Source organism: Melozone crissalis, unplaced genomic scaffold, assembly GCF_028551555.1.
Source record: "Melozone crissalis strain CALT ecotype California unplaced genomic scaffold, PUWL_Pcris_2 ptg000036l_1, whole genome shotgun sequence".
NCBI lineage: Eukaryota > Metazoa > Chordata > Aves > Passeriformes > Passerellidae > Melozone > Melozone crissalis.
This window is the reverse complement of record NW_026535814.1, coordinates 3,497,171-3,515,122: the sequence shown is the minus strand read 5'-3', so window position 1 is coordinate 3,515,122 and position 17,952 is coordinate 3,497,171. Positions and strand designations below refer to the sequence as shown.

The 17,952-nt window shown below is 40.0% G+C and overlaps 1 protein-coding gene across 3 annotated transcripts in view; it reads left to right on the top strand.

Annotated features, from left to right (window-relative positions):
* FAM172A (family with sequence similarity 172 member A) overlaps window positions 1-17,952 on the top strand; it is a 257,672-nt gene that overhangs the window by 25,903 nt on the left and 213,817 nt on the right. For all 3 annotated transcript variants that reach the window (XM_054283356.1, XM_054283357.1, XM_054283355.1), the window contains one exon: window positions 2,295-2,395. In XM_054283356.1, the coding sequence (XP_054139331.1) occupies window positions 2,295-2,395 (101 nt within the window). The remainder of the gene's footprint in view (window positions 1-2,294; window positions 2,396-17,952) is intronic.

Genomic DNA, 17,952 nt, shown 5'->3' with positions numbered 1-17,952 from the left:
AGTAATTTCTGTAGCATTTAAAAATCAGAATTAAAGACTGGTCACTCATTTAAGGAATGTTTGATTTCCTGATAAATTTTTATTTCTACAGAAGAAGTTGTTTTTTAGATAATAATTTGTCCCAGCTATTCCATTAATACCAATAGGAAAACACCTATGTATGTTGATAGAAGAATAAGCAATATGATAGACTGTCTCTTCTGGTATGGAACATAATTTTACATTGCAGCCAAGTGTGTGACAACTGCAAGCAAGTACTTCCAGCTAGCTCAGTCTCTGTGTTAAATGACTTAGTATTTGTAATTTCCAGTGCATGAATTTTAAAATCCAGGTGAGAAACTAACTTCTGAACTAAAGTAATACCAGACTGCAAGAAGTGACTCTTTCAAGATTGTTTAAAACCTGTAGAAGAAATGGGAATGTTTACAATTTTACTTCCTTGCAGTGCCTGCTCTGTGAACAGAGGAACTTTAGTTTCTAAGTCTGCCTGTTTCACATCTTCCACTTTTAAAGGAAAAAAAAAAGCTTTCCTTTAAATGATAGTCATTTATGCAACACTTAGCTTTTTAATACCCTGATGGCTTTCACAGGTAGGTACTTAGAGACTAAAAGTGTCATGAAAGTGATGCTCTTTCTTTGATGGAAGGAGTTCAGCTCTGTCACTTTTCAGCTCCTTATTTTTAGATCTGCACAGTGTCTGTCTTCCTTACTGACTTCAGAGTTAATGGTTCATATGTGGCTGATAAAAAGGGCTGAAATTTAAATTTTGGGGAATGAATTATTTTACTGAATATTCCATTACTAAACCTTACAGCCTGAGTGACTTCCATAGAATGGAGGAAAACCTATTACATATGCTAAGGGTCAGCAAAGCAAAAAAGTCACCATTTTGCTTTTATATATTTAATTCAAATGTTCAGTCGTGTATTTTTATGTCTTAATCATGCTTCTTTTTATGGTGGAAAAGTACAGAAGTTTTTTGTTAGATTATTTAAATCTGAATGAGGCAGGGGTTCCAGAAAGTCAAAAGAAAAATATAGCTGAAATTTGTTACTTGTGGCGAGAGTCATTTCATGTTCATGAATGCCATATTTGAAGAGTATGTATCTGAGAAGAAGCAGCTGAAAGTAAAGTTATTCTGAAAAATATGAGAAGGAGGATGTTTGAACCCAACACAGGGGTAGGAAACTGTGGAGAAATACTTCCATGGTATCTAGTACTTGAGGTAAGGCAGGTCTGGAAAAAAGTTAAATCAGCAGATAAGCATAACTACTAGACGTCAGATAACATAACATAGACATCAGATCTTAAACATTTTATTTAAAGCATCAGGAATCAAAGTGTAAAAGTTCTGTAAATACATGAACCAAGTAATTTTTTTCTATCCAAGAGGAAACAATACAGAGGAACCTTTGTTTCAGTTTTGAGAGTTTACTGGCACCTATCACTGTTTTTAATGTTTCACTGATATACTGCAGTTTTCTATCATAACTTGTGTTTTGTCTGATAGGCTGAAACATTGTTGGTAAAATATTTGTTCTTGTAGTTGGCTTCCTACTGGTTGCCTTTTTATTATTATCATTGTTTTAACACAGTCCATGTCTTCGCAAGTGGTTGGGTTTGGCGTTAACTTTGGCTATAAACAAGGTCAACTACAGGAAGTTACAGTGAGAGCAAAAGTAGCATGTAGTTTTGCTCTGAACAAGATTCTGCTTTATTCTACTGTAGTCTCAGTGAACCCTAAATCTAGGAGGTCTTACTTGATTTCATCTTGGGGTTAAGATATTTTCCCTAACTGCAGACATGGTTCTTTTCAGATTAGCTTAGAAAATTGTTAAGCTTGAAGATAAATATTTCCCTTACTACCAGCTTCCAGCTCCCTTTTGTATTTCCATTTCTTTATAATGCAGTTAGTTTTGAATTAGAAGATTTGTAGTTACAATTCAATCACCTGCAGATCAAATATTAACTGCTAATGTTTACATTTCACTGTTAATTCATAGCAGTTGAGATGTAAATATGTCTTGTGAAGTACTCTGGCATTTGATATCTGTGTGCATTTTCACTGTCATAATTTCTGTTTAGCGTAATCTAGCAGTATATACAATAAAATGGGAGTGCAATTTTTTATGCTACAATTGTTTTCTGTTAAAAAGCCTATAACCAAAAATGAGGAAGAATTCATAATGGCTGGATTTTTAGATGTAGACTTCATTTAAAATTTTCAGCAATTGACTGTGTCTTACTTTTAATGAAGAAGTATATTAACTATAATGATTTTGTTTCTTTTATAGAAGGGCAATTAAGACACATTAAAACTGGGGAGCCATTTGTTTTTAATTATCGTGAAGATTTGCATAGATGGAACCAAAAGCGCTATGAAGCCCTCGGAGAGGTACATAATTTTTGTGTGTGTATGCATGTATGTATATCCTTGTGTGTAGCATTTAAATATATGCACACATTTAATATATGTGTGCATATATATGTGTATATGTGTACATATAAAGGTGTGTATGTGGATGTATTTGTGGGTATGTATATATGTGTGTGTGTGTGTTCATGTGCTATGGATTTTGTTCTGTTTCTCTGTAGATGCAATATTTTTGCATACATTAATAAAGTTTTAGTGAGGTTCCAGTCATTTAATATAAAGTATTTCAGGATTTACTGCATATTAGTGCTCTAACAGTAATTTCTATTGTTTGCTATGTAGCTTATGTGGTGATTTAGATTACTGTTTGACTTTAGTATATCTTCATAATAGAATATCATCTACCTACGTAAGTCAGATTATACAGTACAGTATTTTCTTTAACCTTAGTCACCTCATGGATTAAAAAGGTGCGACAATTTTCTTTTTGGCTGAAGATAAATGCATTGGTTGATTTTCTCATGTTACCAGGAGATACCAAGTACCACTAAATAAAACAGAAATCTGAAGATTAATTGCTTCATTATCTGTTGGTGTATTTGGATGCTACTGGTACTTTCTAGGCAGTTCAGCCCCCCATAACTACCTGCTCACTCCTCACTGTGGAATAGGGGCGAGAATCAGAAGGGTAAAAATGAAAAATTCACAGGCTGAGTTACAGTTTAATAGGTAAAATAAAAGCTATGCACACAATAAGAAATCAATTCACTTCTTTACATCAGCAGGCAGATATATAGCCATTTGCAGGAAAGCAGGGCTTGTTTGTGCATCATGGTGCCTTAGGAAGAAAAGTGCCTTATCCGTACAATCCTGGAATGGGTTTAGGTCGAAAGGGGCCTTAAATGTCATCTGGTTCCAACTCCCTGCCATAGGCAGGGACACCTTCTACTACATGAGGGTACTTGAAGCCCTGACCTTGAAGGCTGAAAGGGCTGGGGCATCCCCAGCTTCTCTGGGCAGTCTTCCAGCGCCTCAGCACCCTCACAGTCAAGAATTTCTTCCTAACATCTAATCTAAAGCTACCTGCTTTTGCTAGGTTTGAAGCTATTGCCCTTTGTCCTATCACTCCATGTTCTTGTCAGTAGTCCTTGTCCAGCTCTCTTGTAGCCCCTTTACTGGAAGCTGCTGTAATGCCTCTCTGGTGATGTCTGTTCTCTGGGTTGAGCAGCCCAAAGTCACTCAGCCAGGTTCATGGGAGAGGTGTTCCAGCCCTCTGGGGGTGCTCCTTGCTTGCGTGCTCAGCTTTTGTCAGCCTGGGCTCTCTGCTGCAGCTGCCCAGCTGTTTGTCCTGCCAGAGCTTTGTTGCCAGGGATTGATGAAGCTTGCTTTTTACCTTATTCTCGTCATTCTTGCCAAGAACTGTGGCAGGGAGTAGAAAGTGAGTGGGGCTACTGCAGGTGCTTCTCACATGTTTCGCTTTGTATACTTTTCCAAATAAGGGGTAGTGCTGTGTCTTGATACACACTTCTGCTGAGATAAAATACTGTTGCATGGCCTGGTGTATGGATGTTTTTGTGTGTCTGCACTGTTCAAATATTCCCATTTTCCAAATAAGTGAGTTGGACAAGACATGACTCTAAAGATCAGTGTGGGCTTCCTGTGTCACCACACCTTCCTATGCATATTTGGAAATACATGGCGGATTTCACATTCTGTGCATCTGAAAAGTGTGTGTACTTCAATCCACAGTAGTATGAAAAGCTTTTTGTGATTTTTTTTTTTTGGTGCACTTTTTCTGGGACCAGGGGTCTTGTATCTGTGATCTGTGTTGTACATTTTCCTTAGTTATAGTCATTCTCCATGTTCCAGTTTGAATGATCTTTTAAAATGCACTTTGTTTATATTGGTAGGTAAAGATCAAGGAAGGCTTAAGGTCAGATATCTGACAGGGAATTGTTCTAAGTTGTCTACTTTGTGTTTTTAGAGAAAAAAACCCCTAATTTGTCTTTCAGTCTTTTTCCTTTAGGTGCTCAGTACCACATAATTGTTTGAACAAGCCACAAATTTATAGTTGCTCCATTGTCTGGTTTTGATGTAGTTATTTGGGAACACAGGAGGTGCTGTTCCTTGGCATTTATTCACATAAATAAAATCTTGTTTTGTGCCATACATTAGTGGGTCACTGATGCAAACGTTGAATAATACTGGAGTAGTGTATTACCCTCTGATAAGCTGTTTTGTAGTCTAAGGTGAAGATGTGTTTAGCAAACTGTGGTAGCTTAAGAAGCAGTCACTCAAATAATTTGTAAAGTGATGTAGTAAAATCTGGCCTTAGGCCTTTGCTTTGAAACATCATCCTTTGGTTGTAGTTCTTTAATGTGCATTTAGGGTTCAGTTATGTAGCTTGCCATCCAGTGAGATAATGAAGTAGCTATATTTGTGTCACTGAACAAAATTGTTTTATGTATTCAGTGTTTCCATTGTTAGCTCAGTCATTGCATGCTGGTTTTTTAATTTTTAAAGAACATGTATATCCTGCACAAGAAAGCTTTTTTTTACTGTGCATATACATAATATACATGTATATATATATTTGTTTGTTGTGGAGTGTTTTTAATGTGTTTTATTGATTTTAAGAAGTGAGTGTACTCCCTGGCCTTATAATACCAGCATCATTCTCTCTTTTCTGAGCATTAATAAATTTCAGTTTGGTTATCCATGGGGTTTTTTTGCTGATAAAAATCATGAATACACTGTCTGTGATGTTCTGCCATTTTTCTGATTGTGTGGAAATTGGTTCTTCAAAAATCAAAGTGGTTTCCATACATCTCCTCTCCTTATATCTTTTTTTTCTTCATTCACTGATCAGTTATTTCAGGCACACAATTTTTTCCTGCAGCCTTTTGATATGTGTTGTTAATAGACAATTTAGTGAACTGTTAATAATTTTGTGATTCTGGTTCAGTCATTGCTATTGTGGCATTGAATTTTGTAGAGAGCCTCTCCATTTGCTTTTTAAAAATTAAAATGGCAGCAGAAGTGCATAGAACATAGTGTTGCAGCTGCTTCGAACTGATGATTAATCTTTGTGGCAAGTTTGAAGTATGATTGAGAAAAATTTTGTGCAACAGTTTAGTTATTGCAGGCTTTTGCTGACTTTCTACTTTCATACTCATGTAATATCCAGAGTATCCCAGCATCAGAAGGTGGATATTGTCTGTTGCTTTGCATGTATCTTACAGCCTAAAGGCAGTTATAATTTGTTGATTACTTGGAGGCCATTGAACACTGGCATTAATATTTTTGGGAATGTCTTCACTGATGAAGAGACTTTTACCTGTGCTGATAGTTTACTTCTCTACCAATGTCTTGGAAAATTCAAAGAGGATTTGTAAATATGTAGATTATAATGTGGACCATAACATAAATATCTGTGCTGTGATCCTATTCAAGTTAATGCCATGTCTTGCAGTTGCAGCCGTTCTGACCTGCAAAAGGATCCACGTGCCTGTAGGCAGGTAGTAGCAAAAGAATTGAGATGGTTTTTTGCTTTCACCGTAGTATAATATTTTATATTTATGTAGAACAGATACGTTAAACAAAGAAATGGAACACTTAAATCAGAAATTCCTGGTGTCATGTATGATAAGATACAGTTAATTTTATGTCATCAAAGAAGTCTTGTTCCACTAAATAAACTGCTTTAAAGTATGTTCACAAGTGTTAGATCCAGCTCATCACAAAGTAGATTGCCATCAAGGTTAATATTTGATTAGTGTGCATGTGATAAGTATGTAAAATTATGACCTTGACACCCATAATTCAGATGGCTAGGAGTAAAATTGGATTTTTATTTCAAGATCTCCTTTAAGTTAAAGAACAGCTTGGTCTCAACATGATTTAAAAAATAAGTGTTCACCTGCTACTAATTTCCTCCTTGGTTGCAAAGATCATTATTTTTTTTTTGATGACTGAGAGGCTATTTACATAGCACAAATGAAAGCATAGAGCAGCAGAAGAGGACATGTAAGTTAATGAAGAAGGAAGCATTAAGTAGTCTGCATTTGAAAGAGTAGCTTCTTGCATGAATAACCCAAAATCTGATGATAGGCTGCACGTGCACCTGATAGTACTTAAGGTCCAATCTTGCAGCCAAAGCTCATGTGAATAAACTCAATAGGTCTGATCTTATGAATAAGGGCTTCAGGATCAAGTTTCAAATAAAATGTGCAGATTATTAGTAGAAATCCTTACACTCTTAGTTTCAGTTTCTTTGCAATTTGTCATTGAACATTCCAGATTTTCTCTGGCTAGCAACACTTTGATATAAAGTACATGCTTCACACTGTGATCGAGCAAAATTGCGTCTGTACCTCGACTTCTTAAAACGTATTTGCTCTTAGTTATTTAGTATTTAGAAAAACTCTTACTGAGTCAATGAAATAAATTTATAGTGATGTAGTGTATTGTTGGATTAATGAACATTTGCCTTTGTGGAATGCCTGCTTGGCTTGGCCTGTTGAAGAGGTTTTGCTGTTCAGAGATGAGATACCAAATACTTAACGGGTGTCTGTGAATTGAATTTTTTCAGTGTCTTGTTCTACGGCCAAATAAGGATGAACTTCCATGGAGGTAGTAAAAAGGTTTTCTAAAACTCCTGTTTCAGAGGCAGAGTGAAAGCATCTAATTCAAATATCTCCCCTGTCCTGATTTCTGAAAGCGGTTAATTTCTGGTTTGTGTGATCTCCTCTGATAGTGCTGTTTCTCTGCAAGTTATGCCCCATTTTGGTGGTTTAGGAGTGGTACTCTTCAATTCCGTCGTTCCACTGAGGCACTCCAAACCGTGTGCTGCTTCCTTCCTTCCCCCTCCCTCTCTTCCCCTGTGATAGGATGGAGAGCATTGGGGGCAAAAAAAGTAAATATGATGGGTTGATATAAGAACAATTTGCTGGAAACAGCTGTGAGATAAGAAAATCAGCAGAAACAGCAAAAATATTAATAGCAAAGAGTGTACAAAAGCAAAAGAGTATTTCCATGCAAAAGACTCACCATGGAGGTCTGATCCATGCAGCCAGGCTCCCTTGCTCCAGAAGTGAGCCCTTCCCTGTTTGTGGGAGGTACAGAATAATCTTGGGGTCCTAGTGATGCCCCTGCTCTGCTGTGCAAATGAGCCCTGTCCTGACCAGAATCAGGGCCCCCATCCACTAATGAACATTGCAGAAGGCTTTTTGCTTGGGCAAAATTTTACAGTGGAATCAATGTCACAAAAAATATTTAGAATTGCACCTCTCCTTGAGCTACACATCACATTTCCCCATCCATCTATATTACCCATGAAATGCACTCAGGTCCTTCAACAAAAACAATCTGACTGATGGGTTTGCCTTTGTTGGAGGCCAACTAATCCAAACTGTCACCCCTAACAGATTCCTCATATGCACAATGTAACTCTGTCCCTGTACCCTGGTATGTGGGGGTTTTGATTGGGCAGGGCCAGCTAGATTGGAGCCTGTAGTGTTAACTAACCAGGTAGTCTTCAAATAAATGTAGATCCCCGTGTTTGAAGTTTCCACCACCCATTGCTTTCAATGTGGTTTTAACAGTCCACTGCATCATTCAACCACCAGAGGCTGGTGCATGACAGGGAGCGTGATACCCACTCAGTCACTCAATATTGTGCTCTCTGGCCATGTGGTCTGTGAGGCTATTTTTGGAACCAGTCTCATTGTACTGATGCCTTCTCCTGGTCTTAAAAAATTGAGAGCCAGACACACTTGATGGATAAGGGGTTTTTACCTTGGTAGTTTAATAAGAATGCTGTGGTGCACCACTTCATCAAGGTGGGATGTGCCGCAAAGCACACATGCTATAGATAGCATATACAATTTATAGGCTTTACTAATTAGCATACCTAACAAATATGCCCCAATGGAAGGCCTGGATGAATGGCATGATATTCCCCCATTCTAGGAATTCCCCCCTGGATGGGCCAAATTTCTAGTTTGCAGGATATGTTCTAGAGAAAACCTTCGTTTCCCAAGTAGTGTAGGGTTTTCCAGCCTCCTCCTATAACGCCTCTAGGATGTTTGGTCTCCTGGCCTAACAAAATACTAGGGCTATGTTAAGTTATCAGACATAAGGAATTACAAGTATGCGTGCTAAAAATACTGAGCATACGTGAAGGTTATATAAGAGGTATATAAAAGAAAAGGCAAAACATCATCTTCACAACTTCATCAGTACAACTCCATTTTTTCTGGGATGCCATGTTGCCATAGGATTTGCTTTCTGAGGCCCAAGCTGTCATTCCAGCTCCCTGTGAGGCACAGGGTTAGGGTGAGGGCAATGTAATTATTAACCTGCCAAACCTTCCGCTATTTGTATTTCAACCATCATCCACCACACCACAGGGGCTGTACCTGCTTGGCCTGCTTGATCGCAGTGCATGTTTCACAGTTATGGATCAGCTGGGAGATAGTGTCCATCGTTACATCCACCCCATAGTTAAGCCCCAAGCTCATCTGTATTGTTACATTTCTTCCCTGCTGGCCTGAGCCATCGTGGGCCCACCAACCAGCAATAATTCACCCTTATGCTGCCAGTCAAGATCCACCTGAGGCACTTTAATTGGCAGCCCAATCCACCTGTCCATTCTTGAAATGCTCTTCAGTAGCCTGACTCCTGTGTGCATGCATTGCATACATGAAATGCCTTTACAGCCAGCTTCTCTACCTGAGTAGTGATGTCTTGCCACAGTTCTTCAGCCCAGATGGATTTACCTGCCAGTTGGTCTTTTTCCATTGGTCCAGCCACCCCTGTAGTGCATTTACTGCCATCCACAAGTCAGTGCAGAGGTGCAGCACTGGCCATTTCTCTCATTCAGCGATATCTAAAGCCAGCTGGGTGGCTTTCAGCTCTGCGACCTGACCTGATGCACCTTGTCCCTCTGTAGCTTCTGTGACTCACCATGTACAGCTGCTTTCAGTTTTCAGTGTAGCCCAGCCCTACAGCAGGAGCCATCAGTGAAGAGATCATATTCCTTTTGATTTTCTGGCAGCTGATTATATGATGGGGCCTCATCAGCATATGTAACTTCCTCCTCCTCTTCTAATGATAATCCACATTTTTTCCTTCATGCTGAGTCATGATCCCTGGGCACTGGCATTTGCTGTTTAAGCTTTCTGTGTGATGAGAGTTATCCAATTACTCCACATAGTATTGGTGGCATGTTGTGTGGACGGGACTTTGCCTTTGAACATCCAGCCCAGCACTGGCAGTCAGGGTGCCAGGAGGAGCTGAGCTTCGGTGCTCATCACTTCTGAAGCAGCTCAAGGCCCTTCATAAGCTGCCAGAATCTTTTTCAGTTGTAATGTAGTGGGCCTCAGATCCTTTGTATCCCCAGCTCCAGAACCCCAGTGGCTCATCCTCCTCATCTCTGGTACTTTTCCAGAGATTCCAGGAAGGACCATTCTCCCTGACTGTAGTGTAGACCATGTTTTTCACATCCTCTCCTCTTCTTACTGCCTCTAGAGCTACTGCATGAAAAATCTCCTGTTTGATTTGTTAAAAAGCTTGCCATTTAGGACACCACTTAAAATCATCCTTCCTCCAGATCACATGCTAGAGAGGGCTCACAATCTGACTGTAATCTGCAATATGCATCCTCCAAAAACCCACAGCATCTATTCTTAGCCTGTGCTTCCTTCTTGACGGTTGGCAAGGACATAGCTGCTACTTGGTAGACCATGTCCATTCGAGTCCAATGGTGTCCATCTTGCCATTTTACTCCCAAAAAAAATATTTCCTGGACAGGTCCCTTGACCTTACTTTTCTTCACAGCAAAAGCAACCTTCAGAAGGATTTGGATTATGTTCTCCCCTTTCTCACAAACTTTCTTTGCTGTGTTCCCCAGCAATGTGGTGATGTCATCAATGTAGGTGTTCTGGAGCCTCACCCTTTTCCAATGCAGTCTGGGTCAGTCCAAGGTAAATAGTGGGCCTGGGTTTCCAACCCTTGCACATCCAGTTCCAGGTGTACTTTATGCCCTTCTAGATGGCAACAAACTGTGGCCTGCACTCATGGCTAAACATATGGAGAAAAACACATTTGCAATGTCAGTGGTGGCACCATTTTGGTGCCTTGACTCCATACTGAAGTTCCAGCTCATACTGAAGTTCCAGCACACCTGGCACAGCAGTGCTCGGTGGTGGTGTGACTTTTTTCAGGCCATGATAGTCCACTGTCAGTCTCCACTGCACTTACACACTGGCCATGTGGGACTACTGAAGGGTGAGTGAGCCTTGCTGGCCACTCACTGGTTCTCCAGTGACCATCTCATGGCTGGGGTTCACAGTCCTGGCTGACGTGCTGCTATCAATGGTGCACTCCTTTGGTAGTGGTTGGTACCTGATGTTCTTCAACTCTCAGCAGTCCCACAGCAGAAGGGTCCTTTGAGAGACCAGGCAAGGTACTTAGCTGTCTGACTTCCTCTGTCTCCACAGCAGCTCTCCCAAAAGCCTACCAATGGCCTTTTGGGGTCCTTGAAATACCCTCTATTACAACCTGCCCTTGAAGGTGAGGGTAATGCAGGTTCTTGCTGATAGACCCTCTTGGGACAGATTTGAGTGAAATGACAGAGTCATTAGTGTCTATAAGTGTATATATAAGTAAGTTTATTTTAGAACAGTTTTGTTGTAATGAAAAGCAGATATGTAGCTGATTTAGTTATTATTGTCTTGGTTTAAGATAATTTAAGAGGGACACTCTTAAAATAAGGTACTTAAGCAATAAGGGGAAATTAATATGAGTAGATGTAAGTGGAAAAAATATAACAGTTTATTGAAGAAATTGAATAGTGACAGGCAAAAAAGTAACAGCTGTTTTTTGTTTTGTTTTGGTTTTTTTAAATATAGAATAACAGCAGTAGTATTATGATTTGCATGTAAAATGTTCACTAGGTAGCTGGACCTGACCCCTTGGCAGCCATGGTACCCTAACCAGAAGAGACCCCTTCTCCCAGCAGGAGAGTCCCCTCCTGATGGCACAGCAATGATGTGAGCTGGTATAGAATAAAGTCTGGGTTCCAGCCATGCCCCCTCCAGGCTACTGCAAAAATGTTCTGTTCTTGCCAAAAAAACCCCTGTTCTTGCCAGACCAGGACACCCATCTACTAATGAATATTGCAGAAGGTTTTTTGCTTTAACAAAATTTTGATGTGGAGTCAATGCCACAAAAAACATTTATGGCTGCAATGTTTGGACAGAAATATAAAGGTAGGCAGATGAGAGAGATAGCCAGGATCTTTTAAATATGTGAAGGTGTGATCTCATTTCTTACTACACAGAGAAGAATCTATGTGGAACAGAGAATCTTGAGTGTACCAGCTGAAGGAAGAGCCTAAATGAGCCTTACCACTTTATGCACAGCAAAGGCAGTGATAAATGCAGTACTTTAGGAATCCATGCCCTATGTGTTATAGGGGGTTTTTTCATACTACTTCGATTATTTTCAATTTTTGCTAGGTAAGTGTGAAATAGAAAAATGGCAAAGAAGACTTTAAACAAATCAGGTAAAACAATTAAAATTGGGGCATAATACGGAATTTCTCTCTAATAGTAGTTCCTAAGCTCTAAGTAATACGTTTCTAGAAAGTTCCAGTCTTTTCCCATTTTTGAATCAATGTTTCTGATAATAGAGAAAGTTACAGGCAGCTGAAAAAAATTTAAATTAAATATGTGTACAGTCTTTGTAATTTTATGAAGATGTGAGCTTTTAACAGTTCATTAATTTTCGGCATTTCTTTTTTCTGAGTGAAGTAAATGGACAGCTAGGATTCAGGACTACTTAACAGTACCTACGGAAATTTAAATATGAATCTTCATTACATGCAGTATATTCATTTGCATATGCTAAATCAGCTTTCAAAATCTGGTGTTTGTGAAGACTTTTTAGTGGCATGATTATGTCAGATGTGCTTCAGTGAACTCTTCTAGTTTGCAGGCAGCAATTGGCAGTATGTTGGTTCATCAGAGTAACATGACAGTTCTCGAAAGGTTCAGAGATAGTTTTATAATTATTGTTAGCATGATTTTTGAAAGAAATGATGAGCATCTCATAAACCCAGATGGGAGTTTGTTACGTTGTTGATAAATGTGTTTTACATTTTTAAATTGATAAACAGTGAAAAGCGGAAAAGATACAATAAGGCAGATGGTTGTTTATAAAGCACTTGTAAGTTGCTGCAATTCAAAGAATGGTACTAATTGTTAAAAAGAAGACAAAAACTGGAGTAGGGGGAGTGTTTCAATGAGTTCATCATAAGCTTTTTAAAAATAAAACCTTCAGCAGCTTTAGTTCAATTAGAACCATCCTTGCCATTCTAGTTTACATGCAAAGGTTTATTCTCTCAGTTCTTAACTTTTGTACCCGCCATTTTCATGTAGCTGAAATTAAAGCTACAGCTAATCTACCTGTATGTATCAATTTCTTTCTTTTTCTTTTTTGTGGCTTGGAAAAAACACAAAATTTATTGCACAGCAGAATGAAGTTGAATTATCACTGAACTTATTGCTTCCATAAAAAAGAATGAGCAAACTCCAAAATCAAGCAAACATTTTACAACAAGGAATAAAATGGTAGCTAGTTGACTTGTTTTTTATTCAAGGAGTGGTGAAGAAAATGTTTTTTGACAACTATGTGACCAAAATAAATACATATTTAAGTAGTGCTTAGGCAGAACACTAAGTCAGTATGTGTGATGAAACAAGTTGGTGCACCTTTCTCTTGTGAATGTTTAGGTTGACTTTCCATTAGTGATCTTAAAAGTCTCCATGAAAGATGAAGTATTTTCCTATGTTTTCAGCATGAGTTTTTTGAAAAACAGATATGTAGATTTACTGCCTTGATCAAGCATCTCTTCTAAAATATGTTTATTTTCAATTGTAGAACTCCGGAAGAGCTTGTTCTTTCACAGCATTTTCAGCTTTTGCATGATAAAGACTTCTATGCTTTCTGTATTTTCAACGAGATACCTATACATTTAATTTCTCTGGGGATATTTTTATTAATGCTTAGCAGAGCACTGATATTGTCAGGGAAGCTGTATCAGTTATGTCAGTCTTGAAATAATTTGTTGAGTTGCTGGTCAGCAACTAGTTATATCAGGCTGGTCAGCTAAAAAAATGCAGAGTGCCTTCAAGCAGGAACATCCTAACTCTTATAATAGCTACAGGTCTATCTGCCTGCTCTAGTGGTGCAGCTTCTGGGGGTAAAGGAGATCCTAGATGAAAGTCACTCTGGTGAAGTGCAAGAGGTAACCATGGGTAGATGGAGCTAGACTTACAGTATGACTGTGAAGCTGACTTCTAGGGGAGAAAATGTTGCTGATTTTCAAGTTTTATAAGGTGGTCATAAGTAATGATTCACTTAAATTTTGTGACGTTTGTATGAAAACTTTAGAAGCAGCAGCACAAATCTTCTGTAGCTGTTACCTTAATCTCTGGGAAGGATACTGAATGTCAAGACTGTACAGTCAGAATGTGACATAGACCAAGAGAAGAAAGAACAACTGTTTTAATGTCTTGCTCCATAGTTAAATTCAACAGAATTAATTGCTCTAGGCAATGTTGGCCTACTTTTATGCCACTTCAGGATAATATTTAAGCTCTGTGAAAAGTTTGAAAGCTCATCGTATGCAACTGTGTTCTTTCCATTTTTGGTACCAAACAGCTGTGCTTTCTACATGCTGTCAGGTTTTGACCTTAGCTTTAATTATGGGAAAAGTAGTTTCAAGCTCCTGCTCTGAGACCATTTAAAAACTGCATGTCTCAACACCTAGCTCTAAAACTCTACAGGGAGTTTGTAGGTTTGATCAGGACTGATGTTCTTATGTAGCTTTCAGTATGTGTTCTTTAGAATAGTGCTTTCTAACCTGAGGGTAAGCACACAAGAGAAAGCAACTAGGAAAGCAAACCCAGGACTACTTAGCAATCCATGTCTTTACTAGAAAAACGTGTAAAGGTCTGCACACTTCAGGTTCAAAAATACTTAGGTCTTTAAGAAATCAGAATAAGCTCATCCTTCAGTGAGAGTTTCTTTCCTTTACAGTGTATCTGCTTTAAATATCAAAGTCGTGCCTTTTTTAGGTGCTCCTGTTGGTATGGATCCTGTCACCTCTTCCCAAATTCCTCTGTTATTCAGTTCAGTGGGAAAAACCTGGTTGTGTGTACAGACTAGGGAACAAAAGGCTGGGAAGCAGTGCTGTGGAGAGGGACTTGGGGTTTTTTGCTAGTGCAATGCTGCATATCAGTAAACAATGTGCTCTGGCAGCTGGGGGCATCAGGCCCATCAGTGCCAGCCAGTCAGGGGAGGGGATTGCCCTGCTCTGGGGTGTCTCACCTTGAGTACTGTGTGCAGTTTTGGGCACCATAATATCAAAAAGATATTTAAGCTATTAGCAATGTGAAGGAGGGCCATGAGGATGGTGAAGAATCTGGAGGGGAAGCCTTATGAGAAGTGGCTGAGATCACTTGGTCTGTTTGGCCTGGAGGAGACTGAGGGACGACCTTGTCACGTCCTCAGCATCCTCACAGGGGGAAGCAGAAGGGTGAGAACTGACCTCTTCATTCTTGTGTACCAGTGACAGGACACAAGATAGCAACATGAAGCTATCATGAAGGAAGGTGCAGGTTAAAAATAAGGAAAAATTTCTTCACACAGATGCCATTGAACACTGAAACAGATTCCCAGGGAACAGGGAAGTGGTCACAGCACCTAGGCTGTCCGTGTTCAAGAAGCATTTGGACAACACTTGGGGACATGGTGTGAATCTTTGGGCTGTCCAGTGCAGGAACAGGAGCTGGATTCATTGATCCTCATGAATCCCTTCTAACTCAGCTTATTCTGAGTGTCCGCTCTCTCCTTCCTTCGCCCAGTGCTTCGTAGTCCCGCTCTCGCCTGCGCCATCCACTATGAAAGTTTCAGTTTCCAAGTTCATATTGCCTTCCACCAACTCATATTTCAAGACATGTGTCATGATGCACTTCAAAAGGTATTACCTGATAGTACGTATGCCATTACTCAATTCTACTGTATTTCACAAAAGTGCATGTTAAGAGGGTTGTGTGCCTTGAAACCAGTTTATAGTAGTAGGAAAGGAAACAGCTTGTTTGATAACATCAGTTTATACTCACAGTTGTCAGCCAGGAACAGAGCCCTTGTTTGTCCTGAATTGCAATCTACTGTTAAGTTTACAGTGTCACATCACTTCTTTTTGAAGTGTTTAGGGAATGTCAGGGACCGTTGGATGCTACTTTGCTAGGACTACATAAGGATTAAACATGAAATAAAAGGTCTGATAAATTCTTGCAGATATCAGCATAGTTCAGTGCTCTTGGTTGGTCTAGTATGCAAAAAATACTTCCAGATGTATATGGTTGTAGGTAAATAAAATTAAAATAATTTTCACAGCAGGTAGGTTGAATTCACCTTCTGGAAGTTACCAAGTTGCATACTGAGTTGCAAGTCAGGTTTTATCAGTTCTCCATCAGTAAGCTAAAACTGGAAATTAATAAAGTATGTAATTAATATTTCTTTCTGGAGTAAATCTTCCTTTATACACATACTGTATGACTGAGTAATTTCAAAGTAAATCTGTAATATGATATTCACTTACCTTTCTGTAAGACAAATCAGATGTCAGTTCACAGTCAGCCTAAGAATTAAAATATATTTTTTATTTTCTTCAGCTGTCTTTTAGAAAGTTATTCTCTTTGGCAAAGTAGTCAGTATATTCTTCTAGTTTCAGTTTCTTGGGCTTACCTTTCCATCTTCACAGGAAACCAAATGAGGATTTTGTTAGTTAGTCGAGAAAGTTGCATTTATTTGGTTGCAATATTAAATGAACTGCTAGTAATTTTTGACATAAAAATAGCCTGTAACCCTAGAGATATTTAATATTTTGTTGGAAATATGGCTGCATTTTTGTGGAGAAAAAGGATACATTCAGTAACACATAACATCCTTAGATCATAGCAACTTATTTTTGGATGCTTTGCAATATTCAGGAGTGCAGATGCTCTCGATCTTGCATTTCAAGTCATAATTTTAAGAGTACCGTGTTGGGAAAATATTTCTAAGCAGCAGAAATAGCAGAAGAAGCCCTACTTCTCCTTAGCAAAACCAAGATTGTTTGGCTGACTATTAAAAGGAGCGTTCAGTCGAGCTCCAGGGATGATCTCCAGACAACTTGCAGGCAATTTAGAAGAGGCTTTAGGGACAAATGGGTGTAGCATGCCACTGAAGGCGTGGCACTGCAGTTCGTGGGCAGTTCTCCTGAGCAGGGGTAGCACAATGGGTGCAGACAGGCTCTGGGTGATGGGTTGTGTCCTTTGGTTGGTCGTGGGTTGGTTTTTTTTCCAAGCAGTGGTTTACGAATGGTCAAAAGCCTGCTGCTGCTGCTGCTGCCAGCGAAACTGTGCTAAGCCCAAAGAGAACCCGCCAAGCCTGGGGCAGTATCAGAGCACAGTGCTAAAGGCACCTGTGCGTGGTGTGAGCTGGTGAATGATCTGCTCTGTCAGGTAGCAGAGCTTAAGCAAGAGGTAGAAAGGCTAAGGAGTATTAGGGAGAGCAAAAAGAGAAATCGACTTGTGGAGTTACAGCCTTGCAACCTGAGAGAAGCTTGGCAGGAGTCAGAGGAGCCCCGTCCCATAGCCTCGTCCCGCAGCCACAGGAGCTGGACGAATGCCAGCTAGCCGCTCCCGGAGTGGCCGGAGGAGACCACGGATTCCGCCACTCCCAGGTTCTTCGCAAGAACACCGGGTAGTGGTGCTGTCTGCGGCGTGGGTGGCGCAGGCGAGAGCGGGACTACGAAGCACTAGGCGAAGGAAGGAGAGAGCGGACACTCATATCGGTGCCAAGGCGCTTTATCATCCCAGGCGGGGCCAGTGACTATGTCCGAGAAATAAGCGTTTGGGAAGGCACTGATAAAGGGAATGGGCGTGACAGGAAGAGACACGAGGGAACCAATAATCGAAGCCCAGGGGAGGAGCGAAGGGCAAACTGAACCAGTAAGTATTGCATGGGGGAGGGAAAAGGCTCAGGAGGCGAATCATATCTTAAATAAGGGATAACTGACATAGAAGTTTATCGAAATAAAGGGGGGGGGGGGGGGGGTGTTTATAGATGGACAGGGAAACTGGGCAGCGCCAGGAGGGAGGAGATAAACTTACGAGGACATAAAGGGATGGACTAGGGGATCGGTTACCTTGACAGACAGGTCACTGGCAGGAAAACGAGGGACAGACGACTCAGGGATGCACCATTATGAGGGAGGAACATGGCAGGAACCGAAGGTCAAACCATATTCTCAATTTATAAAAAATAGCCAACTTTACAACAAAACCTGTATAAAACACACAATGCTACACCGTCCCTCTTACCATCAGGCAGAAGGAGGAGACCTAGCTGGCGGGGGGAATGGAAATGGGTACCTACTCAGAGAGGTAGCAAAATTCCCTCCTAACCCCCATCACTTTCCCAGGTGCCCTTACAGAATAGGTACAAGGCCCTGGGTCCAGAGA